This window comes from Psammomys obesus, unplaced genomic scaffold, assembly GCF_907164565.1.
Source record: "Psammomys obesus unplaced genomic scaffold, mPsaObe1.curated_primary_1811, whole genome shotgun sequence".
Taxonomy (NCBI): Eukaryota; Metazoa; Chordata; class Mammalia; order Rodentia; family Muridae; genus Psammomys; species Psammomys obesus.
The window spans coordinates 4,246,728-4,267,806 of record NW_026594377.1 but is presented as its reverse complement, the minus strand read 5'-3'; the positions used below and the strand labels follow the sequence as shown (position 1 = coordinate 4,267,806).

Sequence of the window (21,079 nt, the reverse complement as noted above, 5' to 3'; positions counted from 1 at the left end):
TAATGAATGGAAAAAATTGAAAGGAAGGCATGGTTGAAATGTGAGTTTATATAAGTTTTGATACTTGGCAACAGCAACAAAAGAACAAGCACAAAAACAGCTCAAATTTATAATGTCTGCCCCAAGCACAAAAGGGATGAGGAAACTGTGACTCGTAACTTTACTTTAAGCTATTAAAGGGACAGACCCTATCAGCTCTATCTGGCAACATATACCTCTCTGATTATATCTAGGCAGTGAGGACAAATGAGTTTGTGCTACCTTTTTGCTTATCATTTTATTGAGGCAAGAGGGTGATAAACATCTAGCCTAATAACATTGAATTATGTCCGGCTTGACTTTTTCAATCTTATAAAAAAAAAAATACATGAGAGATTTCCAAGCAGATATAAGAAAAATTTTTCTGACATCTCAAAAAAATATATACAGAAAATCCTGAATATGGAATATACATTTTAGATTATTAATTTAGTCATTTATATGTAGCTAAAATCATAAAGAGGAATCTGGAAAGATAAAAGCCCTTGAGGAACACTGTGTCATTTGCCTTCAAAGGAAATTATTCTCCACACTTAGAAAATAATGGGCATGGCGGAGAGATTATGCTTCATAAAGAAGGAATTATCCAAAAAGCCACATCCCAGCTTTTGATCTCTCCTACATGTGGAATATGTAGACAGCTGTGGTTAACCTAAAACTAACAGAGATCTATTTTTATGCCACACACACCTGACCTCATTCTTCCTGAGGCTACATATTCCAACACAGAGAGCTGAAAAGAAAACCTTGCATATTCCACAAGCCCAAAGAGATTCCTAAGAAAAATCTCTGTTTAGCTCCGTACCCCATTTTTTAATTGGATTACTTGACTTTTTTGCTTTTTAGCTTCTTGAGTTCTTTATATATTCTGGATATCAGCCCTCTGTCAAATATAGGGTTGGTGAAGATCCTTTCCCAGTCAGTAGGCTGTCGTTTTGTTCTGACGACGGTGTCCCTTGCTTTACAGAAGATTTTCAATTTCATGAGGTCCCATTTATTGATTGTTGATGTTAGAGCCTGTGCTGTTGGTGTTCTGTTCAGAAAGCTGTCTCCTGTGCCAATGAGTTCTAGGATCTTCCCCATTTTTTCTTCTAACTGATTTAGTATGTCTGGTTTTATATTGAGGTCTTTGATCTACTTGGACTTTAGTTTTGCACAGGGAGAAAATTCTCAAAACTAGCATGAGGGCACATTGCTATAATCCCAGAATTTCGGGGACTGGGACTGGAGAATTGTAAATCCTTTGTCAGCCTAAGGCCACACAGCAAGAGCCTGTCTCAAAAAAATATTTTTTTTAATTGAGCCTTTTAAAAGAGCCTTACCTAATGTTACAATTTGAATCTGCAAAGTTCCCCACAGGCTCATAAGCTTAGCTCTTGACTGCCAGCCTGGGACATGATTCTAAAGGATGCTGATCTTTAAAGAGGTAAAAACTGGGACTGGGCCAGCGGTTTAGAGCGCTTGCTGTTTTTCCAGAAAGCCAGAGTTCAGCTCCCAGCATTCAAGTGAGGCAGCTAATAACCATCTGTAACTCTAGTTTTAGGGGATCTGATGCTTTCTTCTGTCCTCTGTAGGTACATTAACATATGGTACAAACACAGCCATGCACATAAAAGTAAAAAGAATAAATCGTTAAATAATAAGTAGATATAGCTCAGCTGGCAGATATAAGTTACAGAAGGTTGAACTTCGAAAGTTACACCCAATCCCAGTTCTCCAGCCTGATGTGTTTCCGGGTTCATTGTGATATTAGAAAAATACCACCTCATGCTGCTGTTACTGCCCCCACTAAAGAAGCTGTTCCCATGCTACACATTCTCTGTCATGGTGGGCTGAAGGCCTCCCTTGAGCTGGGCCTGTCAAGTTGGCCACAGCTATGCAAATATAACCTATGTCTCTACCGTGATACCAGTTCCTTAGCTTAAACAAGAATACAGAAATCTCAGAATCCTCCACCCCAATTAAAGTCCTACTATCCACAGCAGATACCATCTCCAGAGGAGAGAAGGGCCCAGAGGGAGCAATGCCAACAGAACCTTCCTAAGCTGTTACAGCACCCAAGGCCTGAGAATGCCTCCATTATTGGCTCAGTAGGATGATCATTATCTTCTCTGCTGTCTTCCTTCAATATGGTATTGGGTGGGAAGAAAATGCAGCTGATTACTGATGCTTTGTATTGGCTCCAGGAACATCACAAGGAGCCAAGAGCATTGCTGTATCATTGCTTTGGTTGTATATAGCTCCCTACAGTCCTGTGCAGATGGGCTGAGATTTTGACCAAATCATTGGTAACAAATTAGGGCATAAAATAATACTCAGGGAGTCATGTTCTACAGCAGCTTATTTCAGCTGAAAATACTGCATTGAGACAACAAAACACTTTTTTTTTAATTTTTATTTTATTTTACTTTTAATTATACTTTATTTACTTTGTATCCCCCTCTAGTTCCCTTCCTCCTCCCCTCCCCAACCCCTCCCTTCCTCCCCCTACTCCATGCTGCCCCTCCCCAAGTCCTCTGGTAGGGGAGGGTTTCTTTTTCTTCCTTCTGATCCTAGTCTGTTAGGTCTCATCAGGAGTGCCTGCATTGTCATCTACTGTGGCCTGGTAAGGCTGCTCCCCTCTCAGGGGGAGGTGATCAAAGAGGAGCCCAATAAGTTTATGTCAGAGGCACCCCCTGTTCCCATTACTACTGAACCCACTTGGACACTGAACTGCCATGGGCTACATCTGTGCAGGGGTTCTAGGTTATCTCCATGCATGGTACTTGATTGGAGTATGAGTCTCAGGAAGACCCCTGTGCTCAAATTTTTTGGTTCTGTTGCTCTCCTTGTGGAGCTCCTGTCCTCTCCAGCTCTTACTATTTCCCACTTCTTACATAAGATTCCCTGCACTCTTGCCCAACAGTTGGCCATAAGTCTCAACATCTGCTTTGACAGTCTGCAGGGCAGAGGCTTTCAGAGGCCCTCTGTGGGAGGCTCCTAACTGAAGAAACAAACATTTTATAAACATCACTATTGTACAAGCAGCTGTCACTCCTCCATAGGTGTTTTTCAAAAAAATCATGCAGAGGGGCCAAATTTGTGATCACAAAAGCATTTTCATTGTTTCTAGAACATTTTTATTTTTATAACAAATAAGGTAGCACTAATAGTTTTTATTTGAAATTTCAAATTTTTTAAATCTTCAGCTTGATGATAGTTTAAGCTTGTCATCTCTGGTAAGAATATTTTAGAAATCTGAAGTCTAAACACTTTTTAATTATAAACATGTGTGAAAGCTCTGTACCAATAAGCAGAGCTGGAAGCAGCCGTCGTTGAGAACTGTTATTAAATGTTGTCCATTTTTCCTCTGCTTATTAGCTGAGTTACTTCTCCTTTCTGCTAAAAATCACCCTGCTTGACTTCCTCTGCTGCTCAAATAGGATATAGAGTTGGCACACCTCAGCTCACTTCCTCAACTGCAAATTGAAGAGGGCACGGAATATAAAACTGTTACACATTCCTCACTTTCATTGTGTATGAACTTTCCCAAACCATGAATGACCTCCTGATAACTGGAAGCCACCTCTGGAGACTGCTGACTAATTTCACTAAGCCCCTTTTGGTCTCCGCTCTGCTCACACATAAGTCCAGCAGTCTGGTAACATCAATTTCTTCATGGTCTACTGGTTAGTCATTTTTAACCTGACTTGTTGACACTCTTTACACTTAACATAAATTCAAAAACATGAAAGCATGTTGCCCCTGCAACCAATAAGCCTGGCTCTACTTTGTTAATTGTATATTATGATAATGGGTTATAACCTACATAGATGAGACAATCAACAAAAAAAGATGCTGGAGTCTGGCACAGACTTTCAGATCTATGTCTGACATTTCTCTAAAATGGAGTAATCATTGCAGCAAAGGACAAAATAGAGGATGTTCCATGAAAGATCTGAGGATTAGCTTTTTTAGAGGATACTTCAATTTAAATGTGCTCTTAAGTGAAGATGAAGTGTTAACAAGAAAGGAAAGATATCATATGAAATCATATTTAGGACACCTCCAAAAGTAGATATTAATATAATCAATTTAAAAGACTGAGAAAATAAACAACTAACCACTTATCAACTGGTAAAGTGCAAACATAACATGCATGAAGCCTTGAGTTCCATCCAGTACACTGAATAACCTAGGCATGGTAGCACACACCTCTCATCCCAGCACTCAGGAGGTAGAGGCAGGAGGGTTGGGGTGCAAGGCCATCTTTAACTATATAACAAGTTCAAGGCCAGCCTGTGATACATGAGACCACATCTCAAAAGAAAAGTGCAGGCTAGTCAAAAACAGTATTTCATAAACTTTGTCCATCATTAGTTAATTCTTATTGAAATTCACTTAATTTTTCCCTTTACTGCTGTGGAACTTGAAACCCCAGAGATAAGGCAGGTCAAGTGGTACATGTAGACACATACTTATAAATTCAATGCAGATGCTTCTCTCAACAAGGACAGCAGAGGTTCTCAACATCGGCCACATCGTCACTCATGTGTAGATCAACCGCGCTGAGCAGACAACACAGTGAGGACCTCTGTGCAGCCTTTCAGCCTGAGGGAAACCAAGAACTTGGCCCAAGAGCACTTGCTTTCAGCTAAACAGGCAGAAGTTGGTTCTGTACCACACCGCTGTAATAGAAGCCAGTGAGCCCCTCATCTCACCTCGGAAGGCTGAGGTTCCGGGTGGGCACCGTCACACTTGATTTATGTGGTACTGGGCAACTGCATTTCATTCCTTCTAGCAAGTCACTGCCAGCCAGGCGGAGTTTCCCAGCCTAGGGTGCAAGGGTTTTAGGAGATTCTAAATAGCTATGTTTCAAGAATGTCTTTCAATGGAAGAAGCAAAACTTATTTTTTTAATTTTTTATATTGAAATTATAATATAATTAGATCATTTCCCATTTTCTTTCCCTCCCTCCAAATTTCTTCTATCTGCAGCATGTATGCTTCTGCTGCCTTTCAAGTTCATGGCCTTTTTCTTAACTATTGTTGGTGGTGGTGGTGTCGTGTGTGTGTGTGTGTGTGTGTGTGTGTGTGTGTGTGTGTGTGTGCCCACTCTTAAATACAACCCACCCCTTCTGTACGCTGTTAGTGATCTGTATATGTTTTCAGTGCTGACCATTTGCTACTGGATAACCAATTGGTGTGTGCTTTCCTGCTCTCAGCATTTCTTACCTGCCAGTTCTGTGTCTAGAGTGGAGGCCTCGTGAGCACTCTCCGTTTCCATGCTAGCATGTCTATTGGTGTTCTCCTTGTTCAGGTCATGTTTAAGAAGCCGTGTTAGTAAGAGTTTTGGTTGTCACTTCTGACACTTCTAGATGACAGCTTAAGGACAACTTGTGCATCAGCTGATGATTCAAAACTAGCACAGAGGGAATGAGTGTGGAGTTTAGAGGTAGACTACTTGCTTCCTGTGTGTCAGGACTTGGGGAGGGTGGGGAAGAAAGGAAAGAAAGGGAAGGGAAGACTTGAGGAGGAGTGGAGGAGTAGACAGGATGGTAAGAAAAGAAGAAAGACCAACCAGAGAGAAGCCAATGGTGATAGAAATAAAATAGTCAAAAATACTGAAAAACATTAGAGTATTAAATAGAAGGTCTAGCGTACATGGGAGGCTCAAACGCTGAGAGACTGGGGAGTCTTATGAAATGAGATATTTAAAAGGGAAAGCCATCTTGCAGATGAGGTGAAGGTAAGCGTTCCTCTGTGCACAGCCGTTATTGGAGCCGAAGTGCTGGAGAAGCAGTGCTTCAAAATGGGTGGGTTTTTTAATTCTTTATTAATTACACTTTATTCACTTTGTATCCCCCCTGTGGTTCCCTCCCTCCTCCCTCCTCCCATCCCAATCCCTCCCTTCCTCCACCCTCTGCATGCATGCCCCTCCCCAAGTCCACTGATAGGGGAGGACTTCTTTTCCTTCCTTCTGACCCTAGTCAATTAGGTCTCATCAGGACTGGCTACATTGTTCTTCTGTGGCCTGGTAATGCTGCTTCCCCCTCAGGGGGAAGTAATTAAAGAACAGACCAATCAGTTCTTGTCAGAGACAGTCCCTGTTCCTATTACAATGGAACCCACTTGGATATTGAACTGCCATAGGCTACATCTGTGCAGGGGTCTTAGGTTATCTCCATGTATAGTCCTTGGTTGGAGTATCAGTCTCAGGAAAGACCCCTGTCCTCAGATTTTTTGTTCGGTTGCTCTACTTGTGGTGTTCCTGTCCTCTCCATATCTTACTGTTTCCCACTTCTTTCATAAGATTCCCTGCACTCTGCCCAAAAGTTGCCCATAAGTCTCAGCATCTGCTTTAATAGTCTGCAGGGCAGAGCCTTTCAGAGGTCCTCTGTGTCAGGCTCCTGACTTGTTCCCTCTTTTCTCCTTCTTCTGATGTCCATCCTCTTTGCCTTTCTGGATAGGAAGTAGAGGTTTTTAAAGTCCAGGTCTGTGATCAATACTAAGATAGTTAAAATCAAGAACAACTGAGAGCCACGCACAAAGCTCCCAGGGAAAGTGAAGGAGAAATGCTGACCTAGCGTTAAAGGATAGTTCGGGATGGGAGCCTTGGAAAAGATATGTGAGGTCCTGTTTGCTCATATTCATCTTGTTCTGCATGCCAAATTACCACTCTATGGGTACTCTGTGGAGAAGCTGCCTCCTCTTATGTCTAAGAAAAAAAATTGCTTATTGGTGTGTTTGTATTCACAATCAAAATTTATTTCCATTAACTTGTCCTCACTGGGGCAGTGACAGACAAGCAACACAGTTGTTCACACATAGCACATTTGCGTATTTGAAGACAACCGACAGGCCATCCCTGCCTTTGCAAACTTTCCTCCTCTGAGATATTAGGCATGGGGATTGATTTGTCTCACAATCACTATGGTCAAACTGTAAAAGCTAGCCCACTAGACCTATAACTTTGAAATACAGTGGAGAGTCCTACCTATAAATTTAGAGAGATTGAATTCTATATTCTCTATCATTTCACAACCTCCAAAATCTAGATTCCCAACGTTTTGAGTCTGACTTTGCAAGTGCCACTATTCCAATCGCTGTAATCATTGTCTGTGCCTTCTGATTCCAGGTTTCCCAACTTCAAGTGTATTGATAAGAGCAGAGTAACATAAGCCAAAAAAAGGAATTTCCACAGAAGATGAATGGTCAGCAATGCTGATGCTACTAGGGAGGAGGGAGGTGGCGGGGTGGAGGAGAGAGAAAGTGACTATGTGTCCCTTAACTACAAGAAAGCTGTAGGTAACTTAGGAGACACGCAATCTCAACAGCAAGGTAAACTGAGGAAGAGTCTGCCTTCTGACATTATAGCTCCTTGAGGTAAATCACGACAGGGTCCTATGCTCAGTGGAGACATGGAAAATTACATTGTCTTGATTTTTTTTTTAATTAAAAGCAAAGAGGAGAAAGGGAAAGGGGAAAGGGAGACTGGGAGGAGAGGAAGGAGAAGACACCTTTGGGATGCAAAGTAAATTTAAAAAGAAAATGAAGATAAATTTAAAAAATAAATTCAAATAAAAGAACCTGCATTGTAGTACCTAAAACAATTTCTGTTGATTTTACTGATTGTATGTTAGCAGTCGTGGCTTCCTTTGTGAAGGTGTTTATACTTTACAGGATTTTCTCAGCTTTCACAGCCTCCTAAAAGCCACATAAGATTTTACAAATGAAAAAAACAATTCGTAAAGCTGGTCTTCAGCATCCATTAGAACAAACTGTACATCTAGGTTCAGTCCCAAATCTCCCTGTGAGGACCCAAATGTGCACATTCACCTTGCTTTCATCCAACCAGGACTTTGTCATGATTGGTTCAGAGACTCAAACACATGATCTTCTGACCTGTTTGTATGGAGTCAGAATTCACAACGTTGTCTGTATGAATGTGAATTCTATCTGCTGAAGGCATTCATAACTGAAATCTTGACAGGAATGCCATATATAAACCGAATGCTTATAGATAGATATAATAAAATTAACAGTTCAAACTTATGTAAAATTCATGCTTGCTTTAAGTAAATAAGTAAAATAAGCAGAGATTTGTGTACATGCCATGAGCCAAGTATGAGGCTCTTCTCATTTAGTTTTTATGTCTCCGTAAGCATTCTTTTTAACTGTTTTCTCAAGTGAACAAGCTGAAACTTTTTCTAACTTATTGGCACAAAGAGTAAGGGCATCAGACTCTGATTTACTTCTGAAACTCAAGAACCAAGTAATTCTGTACACCATTTTTTTTCCTTTAACTATTTAAAAGAAGTACAACAGAAAGAATAGGAATCTCTCTGTGAGAAGCATGATTATCCTGCATACACACACTTATTGTCAAGTGCCACCAGTTCTGCACAGTTTCTCACATGATTCATGTGACCTTGAGGCCTCCAAGACCACATCTTCCCATGTCACAGAAACTGAGAGAGTTTCACTTGTGTACCTGCTCAGGGTCGGGGTTTAGTCCTAGAATCCTAAGTACCCTCCCACGTGTAGGACCCCTTCCTTCCATGCCTCTGCTCTGCCAGTGGGGACAGTGGCTTGTGCTCCCTAGTACAGGATTCCTCTCTTATTCAATGTTGCAAAGTCACACCTTAACATTAGTAACATTTCTTCTCCCTCAGGGACTTCAAGGCTGAGCCACCATTCTTGCGTCTACACTTGGTTAATTTCCTATCGCTGGCTCCAAACAGCTTTTTCTAATTATTTATAGCCCTTGTGAGACCTTAACCCTAGATTTTATTTCCTCATATTGGGTGTGCGTTCATGCTGTGTCCTCTGTAGCAAGAGGCAGCTGGACCTCTCACACCTCCACCCACCCCTCCCTATCTGCCATCTTTTTCTCCTGTTCTCAGGAAAAGGTGTCTGTGTCCTAACACTTGTCCGAAGATATTTCTATCCCTTCTTTCTCAATACTTTGGCTTTTTGGTGCCTGTTGTTTAAAAACTGAGCCTTTTCTTGCATACGATTTAATCTCTAATTCTTTGTGGCACCTTCAATTTTGCCTGTGAACAAGCTCAAAGTTTTCCTGTGAAAGATAAAAGTTAAAAATAAAACTTTCTCTAGTCACTTTCTCCCCATGCTACGTTACCTTGGAGTGGAGATGGGGACAGAGACCCCAGGCAGAGAGAAGTTGGTCCCTTCAATCATTTGCTTTGGCAATAATATCTCAATTCTGCTTTAGTGCTTTTCATTATGCTTCTGTCAGAGATATTTACAGTAATGTTTTCTGGCTTAGAAAAAAATCAGTGTATGGAGACTGGCCCAGCAGGTAAAGTACATACTGTCAAACCTGATTGACAACCTGAGCTGGGTACCTGGGATGTATATGTGTATACACACACACACACACACACACACACACACACACACACAGATTATGTCAGAGGCAGTCCCTCTTCCCATTACTATGTAACCCACTTGGACACTGAACTGCCATGGGCTACACCTGTGCAGGGGTTCCAGGTCATCTCCACGAATAGTCCTTGGTTGGAGTTTGGGTCTCTGGGAAGTTCCCTGTGTTCAAATTATCTTGTTCTGTTGCTCTCCTTGTGGAGTTTCTGTCCCCTCCAGCTCTTACTATTTCCCACTTCTTACATAAGATTCCATTCACTCTGCCCATCAGTTGGCCATCAGGCTCAGCATCTGCTTTGACGGTCTATACTGCAGAAGCTTTCAGAGGCCCTCTGTGGCAGGTTTCAAGGTTGTTTCCTGTTTTCTTCTGGCATTCAGAGGCCCTTTGTAGCAGGTTCCGAGGTTGTTTCCTATTTTCTTTTTCTTCTGATGTCCATCCTCTTTGCCTTTCAGGATGGGGAGTGAACATTTTAGTTAGGGTCCTCTCTTTTGCTTAGTTTGTTTAGATGTACAGCTTTTAGTGGGTTTATTCTATATTGTATGTTTATATGAGTGAGTATATACCATGCGTGTCTTTTTGCTTCTGGGACAACTCACTCAGGATGATCCTTTCCAGGTCCCACCATTTACCTGCAAATTTCATGATTTCCTTATTTTTCATTGCTGAGTAATACTCCATTGTATAGATGTACCACAGTTTCTGCATCCATTCTTCAGTTGAGGGGCATCTGGGTTGTTTCCAGCTTCTGGCTATTACAAATAAAGCTGCTACAAACATGGTTGAGCAAATGTCCTTTTTGTGTACTTGTGCCTCTTTTGGGTATATGCCTAGGAGTGGTATGGCTGGATCTTGAGGAAGCACTATTCCTAGTTGTCTGAGAAAGCGCCAGATTGATTTCCAGAGTGGTTGTACCAGTTTACATTCCCACCAGCAGTGGAGAAGGGTTCCCCTTTCTCCACAACCTCTCCAGCATGTGTTGTCCCTTGAGTTTTTCATCTTGGCCATTCTGATGGGTGTAAGGTGAAATCTCAGGGTTGTTTTGATTTGCATTTCCCTAATGGCTAATGAGGTTGAGCATTTCTTTAAGTGCTTCTCTGCCATTCGATATTCCTCTACAGAGAATTCTCTCTTTAGCTCTGTTCCCCATGTTTTAAGTGGATTACTTGGTTTATTGCTTTTCAGCTTGTTTAGTTCTTTATATATATTAGATATGAGTCCTCTGTCAGATAAAGGGTTGGTGATGATTCTTTCCCAATCTGTAGGCAGTCACTTTGTTTTGATGAAGGTGTCCTTTGCTTTACAGAAGCTTTTCAATTTCATGAGGTCCCATTTATTGATTGTTGCTCTTAGAGGCTGTGCTGTTGGTGTTCTGTTCAGGAAGTTTTCTCCTGTACCAATGAGTTCTAGGGTATTCCCCACTTTTTTTTCTAGCCGATTTAATGTGTCTGGTTTTATGTTGAGGTCTTTGATCCACTTGGACTTCAGTTTTGTGTAGGGTGATAAGTATGGATCTATTTTCATTTTTCTACATGTAGACATCCAGCTGGACCAGCACCATTTGTTGAAGATGCTATCTTTTTTCCATTGTATGGTTTTGGCATCTTTGTCAAAAATCAGGTGTCCATAAGTGTGTGGGTTTATTTCTGGGTCTTCTGTTCGATTCCATTGATCCACCATTCTGTTTCTATGCCAGTACCATGCAGTTTTTATAACTGTTGCTCTATAGTACAGCTTGAGATCAGGGATGGAGATACCTCCAGAAGATCTTTTATTGTAGAGGATTGTTTTAGCAATTCTCGGTTTCTTGTTATTCCATATGAAGTTGAAAATTTTTCTTTCCAGGTCTGTATAGAATTGTGTTGGCAATTTGATGGGAATTGCATTAAATCTGTAGATTGCTTTTGGTAAGATGAATGCCAAACTCTTAATGATTATGTTTGAACACCTTCAAGCCTAGAAATATTGACATTACTATGTTTAAATCATAAGTTAGAGAAGGTATGGAGAAAAATATAGACAGAAATCACAGAAATAAACTTAGGAAGACTGACAAAACAGAAAAGGTAAAAGTGACATGGAATAAGGGATAGGAACGTTGGAAAACCAAATGAAGAAAACTCCATTGCTCATTTATGCCACATTTTCTTTACCCGTTCATCGACTGGTGGACACCTAAGTTGACTATAAAAGTAAACAGTTATACAACCATTGCAATCCTCAGGGGATGACTTTAAGTGTTTTTTAATTCATAAAAAATAATACATATATATATAATAAGTCAAGAGGACTTGGCAGGGGAGCAGGTATTGAATAGAAGTCATTTTAAGATATTTAGGTCTTGGGGTATCCATATGGCTCAATGGATAAAGGTACTTGCCTCCAAGACTGCAAGCTTGAGTTCAATCCCAGAGTGCAACATGATAGGAAGGAACTGACTCCCACAAGCTTGCCTATAACCTCTGCACTCTTCTCCCACATACACACACACAACCTCCCACAGAAGACAATAATAATAACAGATGTCATTTCTAAGGTTTTAAAGATACACAGACCAAAATTAAAGGTTTCTTTCCTTTCAGCTGAAACACAAAGGCAATGGAGATAAGCACATGTTGGCCACAGAATAACCTAAACTGAGGCTGGGCCCATAGCATTGGTGTCTTTTGTATACATAAGGCTATGAGGAATTATTCACCAATTCACTTCTTGTGTTTAACAAGTCAGGAGCCTGACACATAGGACCTCTGAAAGGCTCTGCCCTGCAGACTATCAATACAGATGCTGAGACTTATGGGCAACCTTTGGGCAGAGTGCAGGGAATCTTATGAAAGAAGTGGGAAACAGTAAGATCTGGAAAGGAGAGGAACACCACAAGGAGAGCAACAGAAACAAAAAAAAATCTGAGCACAAAGGTCTTTCCTGAGACTGATACTCCAACCAAGGACTATACATGGAGATAACCTAAGACCCCTGCACAGATGTAGCCCATGGCAGTTCAATATCCAAGTGGGTTCCATTGTAATAGGAACAGGGACTGTCTCTGACATGAACTGATTGGCCTGCTCTTTAATTACCACCCCCTGAGGGAGAAGCAGCACTACCAGGCCACAGAGGAAAACAATGCAGCCAGTCCTGATGAGACCTAATTGACTAGGGTCAGAAGGAAGGAAAAGAAGACCTCCCCTATCAGTGGACTTGGGGAGGGGCATGCGTGAAGAAGGGGGATGAAGGGAGGGACTGGGATGGGAGGAAGGAGGGAACCACAGGGGGGATACAAAGTGAATAAAGTGTAATTAATAAAGAATTTTTTAAAAAATTCTCAACATGCACTGACTGGATTGTAGACAGATACTTTTTATATACTATTTTTATATACTATTTTATTACAGTATTGAAATCATTTTCTTTGCACAACCATTTTGTAGGGGAAAACCTGTTTGTGTTTTGTTTTTTGTTTTTTGTTTTTTTTTTTTTGCTATATTTTCATCCATAATGCAGGAATGATGATTTGTGTGAAATACATCAATTTTAAACCTGTTTAATTATTTCTTTAATGGCACTATCACATTATTTTTTATATTTATTAGAGCCTTTAAATTGATATTTTGCTCTTAAATTTATTGAGAACAATCTAACCGTGCCTTAAGAAGACTCTTGGGGTACAGCTTGAATGGGATAATTTAGAAAAAAAAAAGTTGAAAACACTAAAAACATGCAAATGTACATTGTGTAAAATGGAAAGAAAAATTAATCATGCATTTGATTTTTCCCTGTAGGAAATAACTTTAATTTCATGAGAAAAGGCTATTACTTGTTTGCTTCAGGGGAAGGTTTTAACAGATTTTTCTAAAAAGAGGGGCATTTTAAGACAGGAAGTTGGACCATAATCAGTAAGCTGGCAAGGTCAGGTTGAGCTCAGTAATCAGCTAGGTTTTTGTTTAAAGCTACTTATGAATAAATTTCTTTTTTCATGTCAGGCAGAGTCAGAGCCTGAGAGTCTGTTGGCAGCTGTAGTGCATTTGACACAATCTTCCTTTTCAGCGAGGAATTACCACATGGCATTAACTCCTAAGCGTTCTTTTTCAAGTAAGAACCCTTGCCCACAGAGGCAATGAGGTACAATGCCAGACCAAGAGGTGATTTCACGTGCACTGTGGCTTTCTTTTTTCTTTCTGTGCTCAATCTTTTCTTAAATTCCTTGGTAACCTGAAGGAAGGGATTAGGTGGCTTCTGTGCAGAACAGGATTTGTCACTGTTGATGTACACCACGTTCACTGCTCTTAACACCAAAAGAAAACCACAAAACTTTAAGGTGGGCAACTCTAAACTTTTTCTCAAAAAAAAAAAAAAAACGTTCATTGAAACATTCTAGGGGGCTGAGGAGATGGCTCAGCTGTAAGAGTACTTGTTGCTCTTACAGAACAGCTGGTTTCTGGGCTCAACACAGATGGATTCTTATCTTGATAGAATAACTAACATCAAGGGCACAAGCAATACCAGTAGGGATGTGGTTGGGGAGGGGAGAGAAACTATTCACTGCTGGCAGAAGTTAAGCTGGTTTCTTCACTGTGGACATCACTATGAAGAGTCCTCAGCGAATTAGGACTACCACATGGCCCAAATACCATTCCTGAGTGTATTACAAAAGACTGCATGCACATCATACTACAGACATGTGTATTTATTACTACTCTATTAATAATAGATAAGAATGGGAGCAGTCCAAATTCTCATCAGTAGACGAAGAGATAAAGAAAATATGGTACATAGGCACAATGTAATGTTTTTCATCCACACGTAACATTAAATCATGGCATTTGCAAGGTAAATGAATGGACTTATATTTATTGTTGAGCAAAATGCTAAGCAGCAGAAAGGCAAACGTCACATGCTTTCTCTGATACACAGAACCTGGATTTTTTTATTTTTATTAATTACAGTTTATTTACTTTGTATCCCCCTGTAGCTCCCTCCCTCCTCCCCTCCCAATTCCAGCCTCCCTTCACCTTCTCCACCCATGTCTCTCCCCAAGTTCACTAATGGGGGAGGTTCTCCTCCCCTTCCTTCTGATCCTAGTCTATCATGTCTCATCAGGAGTGGCTGCATTGTCTTCCTCTGTGGCCTGGTAAGGCTGCTCCCCCCTCAGGGGAGGTGATCAAAGAACAAGGATCTTAATATTTATCAAAAAGGTGTGAGTGTTGTAAATGTGAAAGAGAGTATATGTCATGAAACTAGAAAGAGGAAATGAGAGTAGGAAAAGATCTTTGGAAAGGAAAAGGAAAGGGTATAGAACATGTGTGACATGATAGCACAAAGTGGCCATTGTAGGGAAAAAGGGACAGGTGGGAAGGAGAGAGACAGAGGTAGGGAGAGATAATCAACACCAGTGGGAGGATCAACAAAAAAAGTGAGTTATAAAAACACCGTAATGAATCCCCTTACTTTGTATGCTTAATTTTAACAACTAATTTGGCAGGTGAGAGAGTATCACCTGTTATTCCCTGTAATTTCAGTGGCTACAAATACAAAATTATAATCAAATTATGTGCAAAGGAAACTTTGTTTTCTTTCACTAGATGCATTTGTTTGTTGTCTTTTGGTTTGATTATTTTGACGTGATTTAATTACAAATCTCCCTTTCCCTTTCCTCACTCCAAAGCTTCCTCACCTGTTATTGGGTGTGTGTATGTGTGTGTGTGTATTCCTAAATATAACCTTCAAGGAAGATAGCCATAACCATGGCAGACTGGATGGAGAGAAGCCATGAGGCCTCAACCATACACAAAGAACTATAGACAGCTGAGGACAGCTGGAAGCAGGAGGGGTGGTCCTTCCTGGGGAAAAGCACAGCAGCTGGTTGTCCAGCATCAAATGGTTAGCCCTGAAAACGCACATACAAGTGACCCCTGCCATTTTTACAGGGGGGTATAATTAACTATTCAACCACTGTGAACAGCACTGTGCTGTGGTACTCTGTTGACATGGTATACTCCGTCACACACTTTTTCCTTTTTAAAGCTGGGAGGGTGCTGGGTTTCAGTTCCTCTAACTTCTTGCACTCGCTATGTGAGCAACTGCCTCACTTCCTCTAGTCCTCTACGGAGACATCATGTTTCAGAGCAGATTCTTAGTCCAGTCTGTAAAGTCACAGAAACCCACATATGTGTTCTTCCAACCTGTCATTCATTCGGTAATTATGTGGATTTAGAAGTTTATATATTATATTTGGTACTTGTATTTTAAATAGGTATAAAGCAATGTTTCTTTTGGTGGAATCAGGAGGGTTCCTTTTGATTTTTCGAGACAGGGTTTCTCTGTGTATACCTGACTGTCCTGTACTCACTGTGTAGACCAGGCTGGCCTTGAACTCACAGAGGTCCATCTGCCTCTGCCTCCAGAGTGCTGGGATTAAAGGAGTGTGCCACCACGCCCATCCCAAAGCAGTATTTCTAAGGAAGTTTATTAAACCACTGTCAATGGCTGGTTAAAGTTTTTAATTACTGAAGGACTAAAAACTTGTTTCTCTTCCCTGTGTGTATATGATGCAGTTACATGCGTATGCATACATGTTCGCGTGCTTGAGTCCCGGCACATATGTGCAGTAAAGGTGAGCGGACCGCAGGTGTCAGCTCACCTTCCTTATGTTCGGCAAGACGTGCCTCAGCTGTTAGCCACCGCTGTCCTCAAGCTTTCCAGCGTTATGCCCTAGGTCACTGAGGTTACAGACTCACAACCACACTCAGCCCTACAAGGGTCCTGGCAATTCTGACTCTGGTCCCAACGCTAGCAGGGCAAGGGCCTTCTCCAGCCAAGAGCTAAGCTTTTAATTCACTTCTTAGAATTATGGTTTGTCTCATTCAAGGAGAAAACTTTCTAGAACATGAAAATGAGAGTAGTGAAGAATTCAGAGACTGTATGTCACTAGAAATTACTTTAAATCCAGAACTAATAGAAGTCTGAATTTGTAGACAGAAATGTTAGCATTTTCAAACAATAGGATTTACTAAGCTAGAATTGTAGGGGATGAGGAATATTTGTGAGTTTTATACGATGACAGCAATTGACAGTTCATTGTGACCTAATCGATGTGCTTTTTCCTAAGAAATTCTTTGTGATACATTCAGGCTAGATGTTCAATATTAACTTTATAATTTTATTTCACTTTAAAACTTTTAAAAATTCTTCGATAGTAGTAATATCTCATACTTGCAAAGTATATAATGTGACCCGGTAATTCTGGCATCAAAACAACACAGTGAAGTTCTCAAACTATAAAATTCTTTAGAGTATATCTTCTTCAGGTTTATTCATTTATTTATTTATTTATTTGTTCATTCATTCATTCATTCATTCATTCATTCATTCATTCAGTGACAGTGTCTTATGTGTGCCTGGCTGTCATGAACATGCTTTACAGACGAGGATGGTCTCAAACTTAAAGTGTTCCCTCTCTCTGCCCCCCGAGTGCTAGGATTAAACTCTGCACCACCACACCCGGCTTCTTTGGGTTGCTTTTACGTCGTGACCCTTCTATATGAAACACCATAGACAGTAAACTTTAAACAAACCAGCTGAATAGATTTGCTCTTTAAAATGGCTTCACTGTCAGAATGAAATAAATGTGCTTCTGGTGTGCATATATCTAATGCCTTTTCATAGAACTTGAGTCCAAAAATAACTATCGTGTGAACATAAGTGGATATTGATCAGAAGTTTGGTTTTACTTTCAAAGTTGGAGAGAAACGACCACAAGTTCTAGCTTGTAGATTATTGTGTCTAACGCAGCCCGATACCAGCACAGGCTCCGCTGGAGAGCAGCGTCCTCTGGGAGAACTCATGCTTTATGCCGCGTCCTTCCCCAGGATCTGTCACTGCGAAGGCGATGAAGAGAGCCCACTCATCACTCCCTGCCGCTGCACGGGGACCTTGCGCTTTGTTCACCAGTCCTGTCTCCACCAGTGGATCAAGAGCTCAGACACACGATGCTGTGAGCTCTGCAAGTACGACTTCATAATGGAGACCAAGCTCAAGCCCCTGCGGAAGGTACAGTGTGTGGGGAGGGCAGGAGGCGGGGGGCGGGGCTTGCAAAGCTTGCATTCAGGCTTCATGTCCTTCCTGGGTAAGACTCTGACAACGTACTGACTTACACAGAGGACACTTATCCTGTAATGCACTCAACAGGCGAAACACAGCTCTGTTTTTGCAGGTGAATCAGCTTGGTCTGTTGCACATTCTATGACTTTTGAGTTAGACGCCAGCCTCCCAAGAATTTTTAAAGGTGTATGTGCGCGTAAATACATAAATACATATTAAGTGTGTATATATGGAAAATAAGCTATAATTCACTTGAATTGATGAGAATGTTCTTCTTTTGAGAACATTTTGAGCATGTTCTCAATCCCCATGGCTAGATGATAGAATACGCCAAATAACATGAACTCGGCTAAGTTTTTAAAAGTCGACTATTGCGTACCAAGAGAACAATCAATTGTATAAGAAGCTGCCTAGGTTATGTTTAATTTCTTTTAACACTTGGTCTATATTTTTAATCTATAACATTCATCTTCAAGTATTTCATCTCTGTTAGTTTTTTTCTAGAACATGAGAGTAAAACTGTGAGCCAAGTATAAAGTTAACATTTCAGTCACAGTAGACCACGTGTGGAGGACACATGCAAGGGCGGTGCTCGATGTATAATTCATTCACCAGCCCCAAATTTAACATTTAACTCATTCATCGTTTTGCCTCCTAACTGCAGCCTTACGTGCATATATGTCACATATCTAGGAATATAGATGCCTCAGTACCCAAAGGGAGTGTGGGGACAGCAATTTAAATAATGAATTAGCCCCGAGCTGCTTTTTCATTTAAATTAAATGCAGAGCTAAACTGGATAGAAAGAGCAATCTGTGGAAATAAACATGATGAGTTCCAGAATGAGGGGAGACTGTTCCACTAAGCTAGGCATTTAATGGGTGGCTAACCACGAAGCCATGGTGGTTCTGTAATTCATTCATTCTGTAAATTATGGGGAGGGAGGGCAACATGCTCTATTTTGTGATAGACTTGATTTTGATTTTGTTTTAATCTTTAAATGATTTATAGATCTCAAAACTATGTAAAAATTAGCTTTGGAGAAATACATTGTCTTTTTTTTTTTTTTTTTAACTTGGGATAACCTGAATACCAAAAGGTGACTTTCTGGTTCTCTGGGTCCCAGAGCAAACATTACAGAAGTAGAGCATGATGGGTACTCCACACTCTTTCCTTTATATGCCAAGCAGACACTGCACTGAAGGAGCTAAATGACGCACTTGTAATTCTCTGATTTTCTCTTCTTCTCCTCAGGGAATTATGAGTTTTTTCACAGCATCTGTGTCCTTGTCCCTTCCCATCCTCTACCCACACAAAAGTTTTAACTTCAACTTAGTCAAACATAATATTTGAATTTGAAAGCAAGAATCTAGAAAAGTAACATATCTAAGTAGTCTCTTTTACATTAAGCCTCCCAATACACCACACACAAACACACACACACACACACACACACACTTGGGGTTATAACACAGTAAACATGGTAATGGGGAAGAACATGAAAACTATCCTAGTGTCAATAGCATAACTCCTTAAATACAACTTAGACCTTTTCTTAATATTTAATTATCAGTAAGTTACAACTAACTTGGTTGTAACCAGAAGAAAACACATCTTCTTATATCCATCCCAGTGAATGAATGTATGGTTGCAACTCAAGAGGAACCTGTCTGTCTATTAATGGGATGGCATAATTTCTTTACAAAAGAGAAACATTTCTTTTGACCATAAGCATTGACAAAAGACACTATTTAAACATCCTTCTTATTTGATAGCATAATACATACGGGGAGGGGGGGTATAGCATCTAACACAGATTTGGCTCTTTGGAAATCCACAAATGTGTTTTGTTTAAGCCATTAAACTTGAAGATTGTTATGAATATTTAACTATGTGATTGTTTCTTGTAAAATTTCACGCATTAAAATTAGTTTGGATATCACAGTACCTGACTTGACTGGAGCCATATTCCTATGTACAATAAAAGAAGGGCTTGAGAAGGGAGTGGAATATGACTACTGCAATTTGCTTTCAAGTTCTGCGCATTCCTCACCCCTCACTGGGACCTGAGGTTCCCTACATACACCACCTCAATTTTCACAGCTGTGGCCTGGAAGGAGGATACAAATATCCAGTCTCTACGTAGTGCAGGGTTCCTAGACAGGAGGAATGAGGACATCATGCCATCCTTCCCTGTCAATCAAAACTTTTGGAAAGTATTTTCAATTCTCATTCTCCTCCCTTTAAAAATATGAAGCCCAGCCAAAGTACATAGAAGGCAGTGTCTTCAAACATCGTTTTAGATTGTGGGGTGCTTCAATGCAACATATCAAAGCATTTTAATCTGTTCTAGACAGATTGTTTTGATGGTGTTAAAATTCATCAAAGTAGTTTTTGGTAGTCCTTAAGTGTCCAAAAAGAATGCCAGGTATAACATTTGGTAGGAATATGTTTGAAGTACATCCAATTAATTGCTCTCAACTCAGTAATTCCATTACACTTTACAACATTCTAAATACCGAGCACTTGAAACAATTAATTTAACTAATGATTCTGCATATCTACCATCAGCACACGGAGGTGGGAAATTGTGATTAGATGAGGTGACTTCTTAAAGAGAAAGTGCCAATCTTCATAGGCTGACAGAGCTTAGGTCTTAATGGTCTTTATAGATATTAGTAAATTAGTAAACTTCATTGATTGCCACTACTACACCAAAAACTTCAGTTAGCAAAGTCATCAAGGTAACCTAATAGTTTGTTTATTTACCTGCAGTCAGGAGCCCAAGAAAGGAAGAAACACACACACACAGACAAATAAAGAAAACACAGTGATGATCTAGTAAAACTAGGAAACATACACACTGCTGATTAGGAAGCATAAACTAAATTTACATTCTGAGACTAAAGTCTGAGATTCCCAATCTGAATCTACCTGAATGAGAAGTCAGGCGCCAAGAGAAAGCAGGGTACAAAGAGAGCAAGTACTACTGACAACTTCTGTCCTGCGCTGAGATATCTGTATATAAGCTACATGATAAATCTAGACTATGAAATAGTCAACTTTATGTATTTACTTTTTGTCTCATTTAACTAACTCAACCCACATTTTTTTTTGTTTTGAATAAATACGTGAAGCTCATTTTACATACCAACAGACCAAATCAAACTTATTGCTACACACTCTGAAGATCCTGTCTGTACCTATTGTGTGGTGTGCAATAGTCACATGACTCTTGAGCTCTCCTTAGGCATCATAGCACTTATTTTTCTGGGTATAGAGTCACAGGAAGCAGAGGCAGGAGGATCACGTGGTTAACACTACCCTGCGTGACAGAACCAATCTTAGCCGCAAAACGCTGAGCGAAGAAATGTCTTCAGTTTTACTTAAAATAATTATGATTAAAGTGTTTTCAAAGAAATCTTTCTAACTCAAATTTTTCTGTAATCTTCCTCTGTAAACCTGGACAAAACAGTTTATCCAGTATCTTTTTACCACTAACTCAGTTACACCATTATATACACATTAATTATTTTTCAACCAAAAATTAAATGCAATAACA

The 21,079-nt window shown here is 40.2% G+C and overlaps 1 protein-coding gene across 2 annotated transcripts in view; it reads left to right on the top strand.

The window, feature by feature from the left end:
* Positions 1 to 21,079, top strand: part of Marchf1 (membrane associated ring-CH-type finger 1) — a 524,397-nt gene that overhangs the window by 461,332 nt on the left and 41,986 nt on the right. For both annotated transcript variants that reach the window (XM_055618726.1, XM_055618727.1), the window contains one exon: positions 17,286 to 17,466. In XM_055618726.1, coding sequence (XP_055474701.1) covers positions 17,286 to 17,466 — 181 coding nt within the window. The remainder of the gene's footprint in view (positions 1 to 17,285; positions 17,467 to 21,079) is intronic.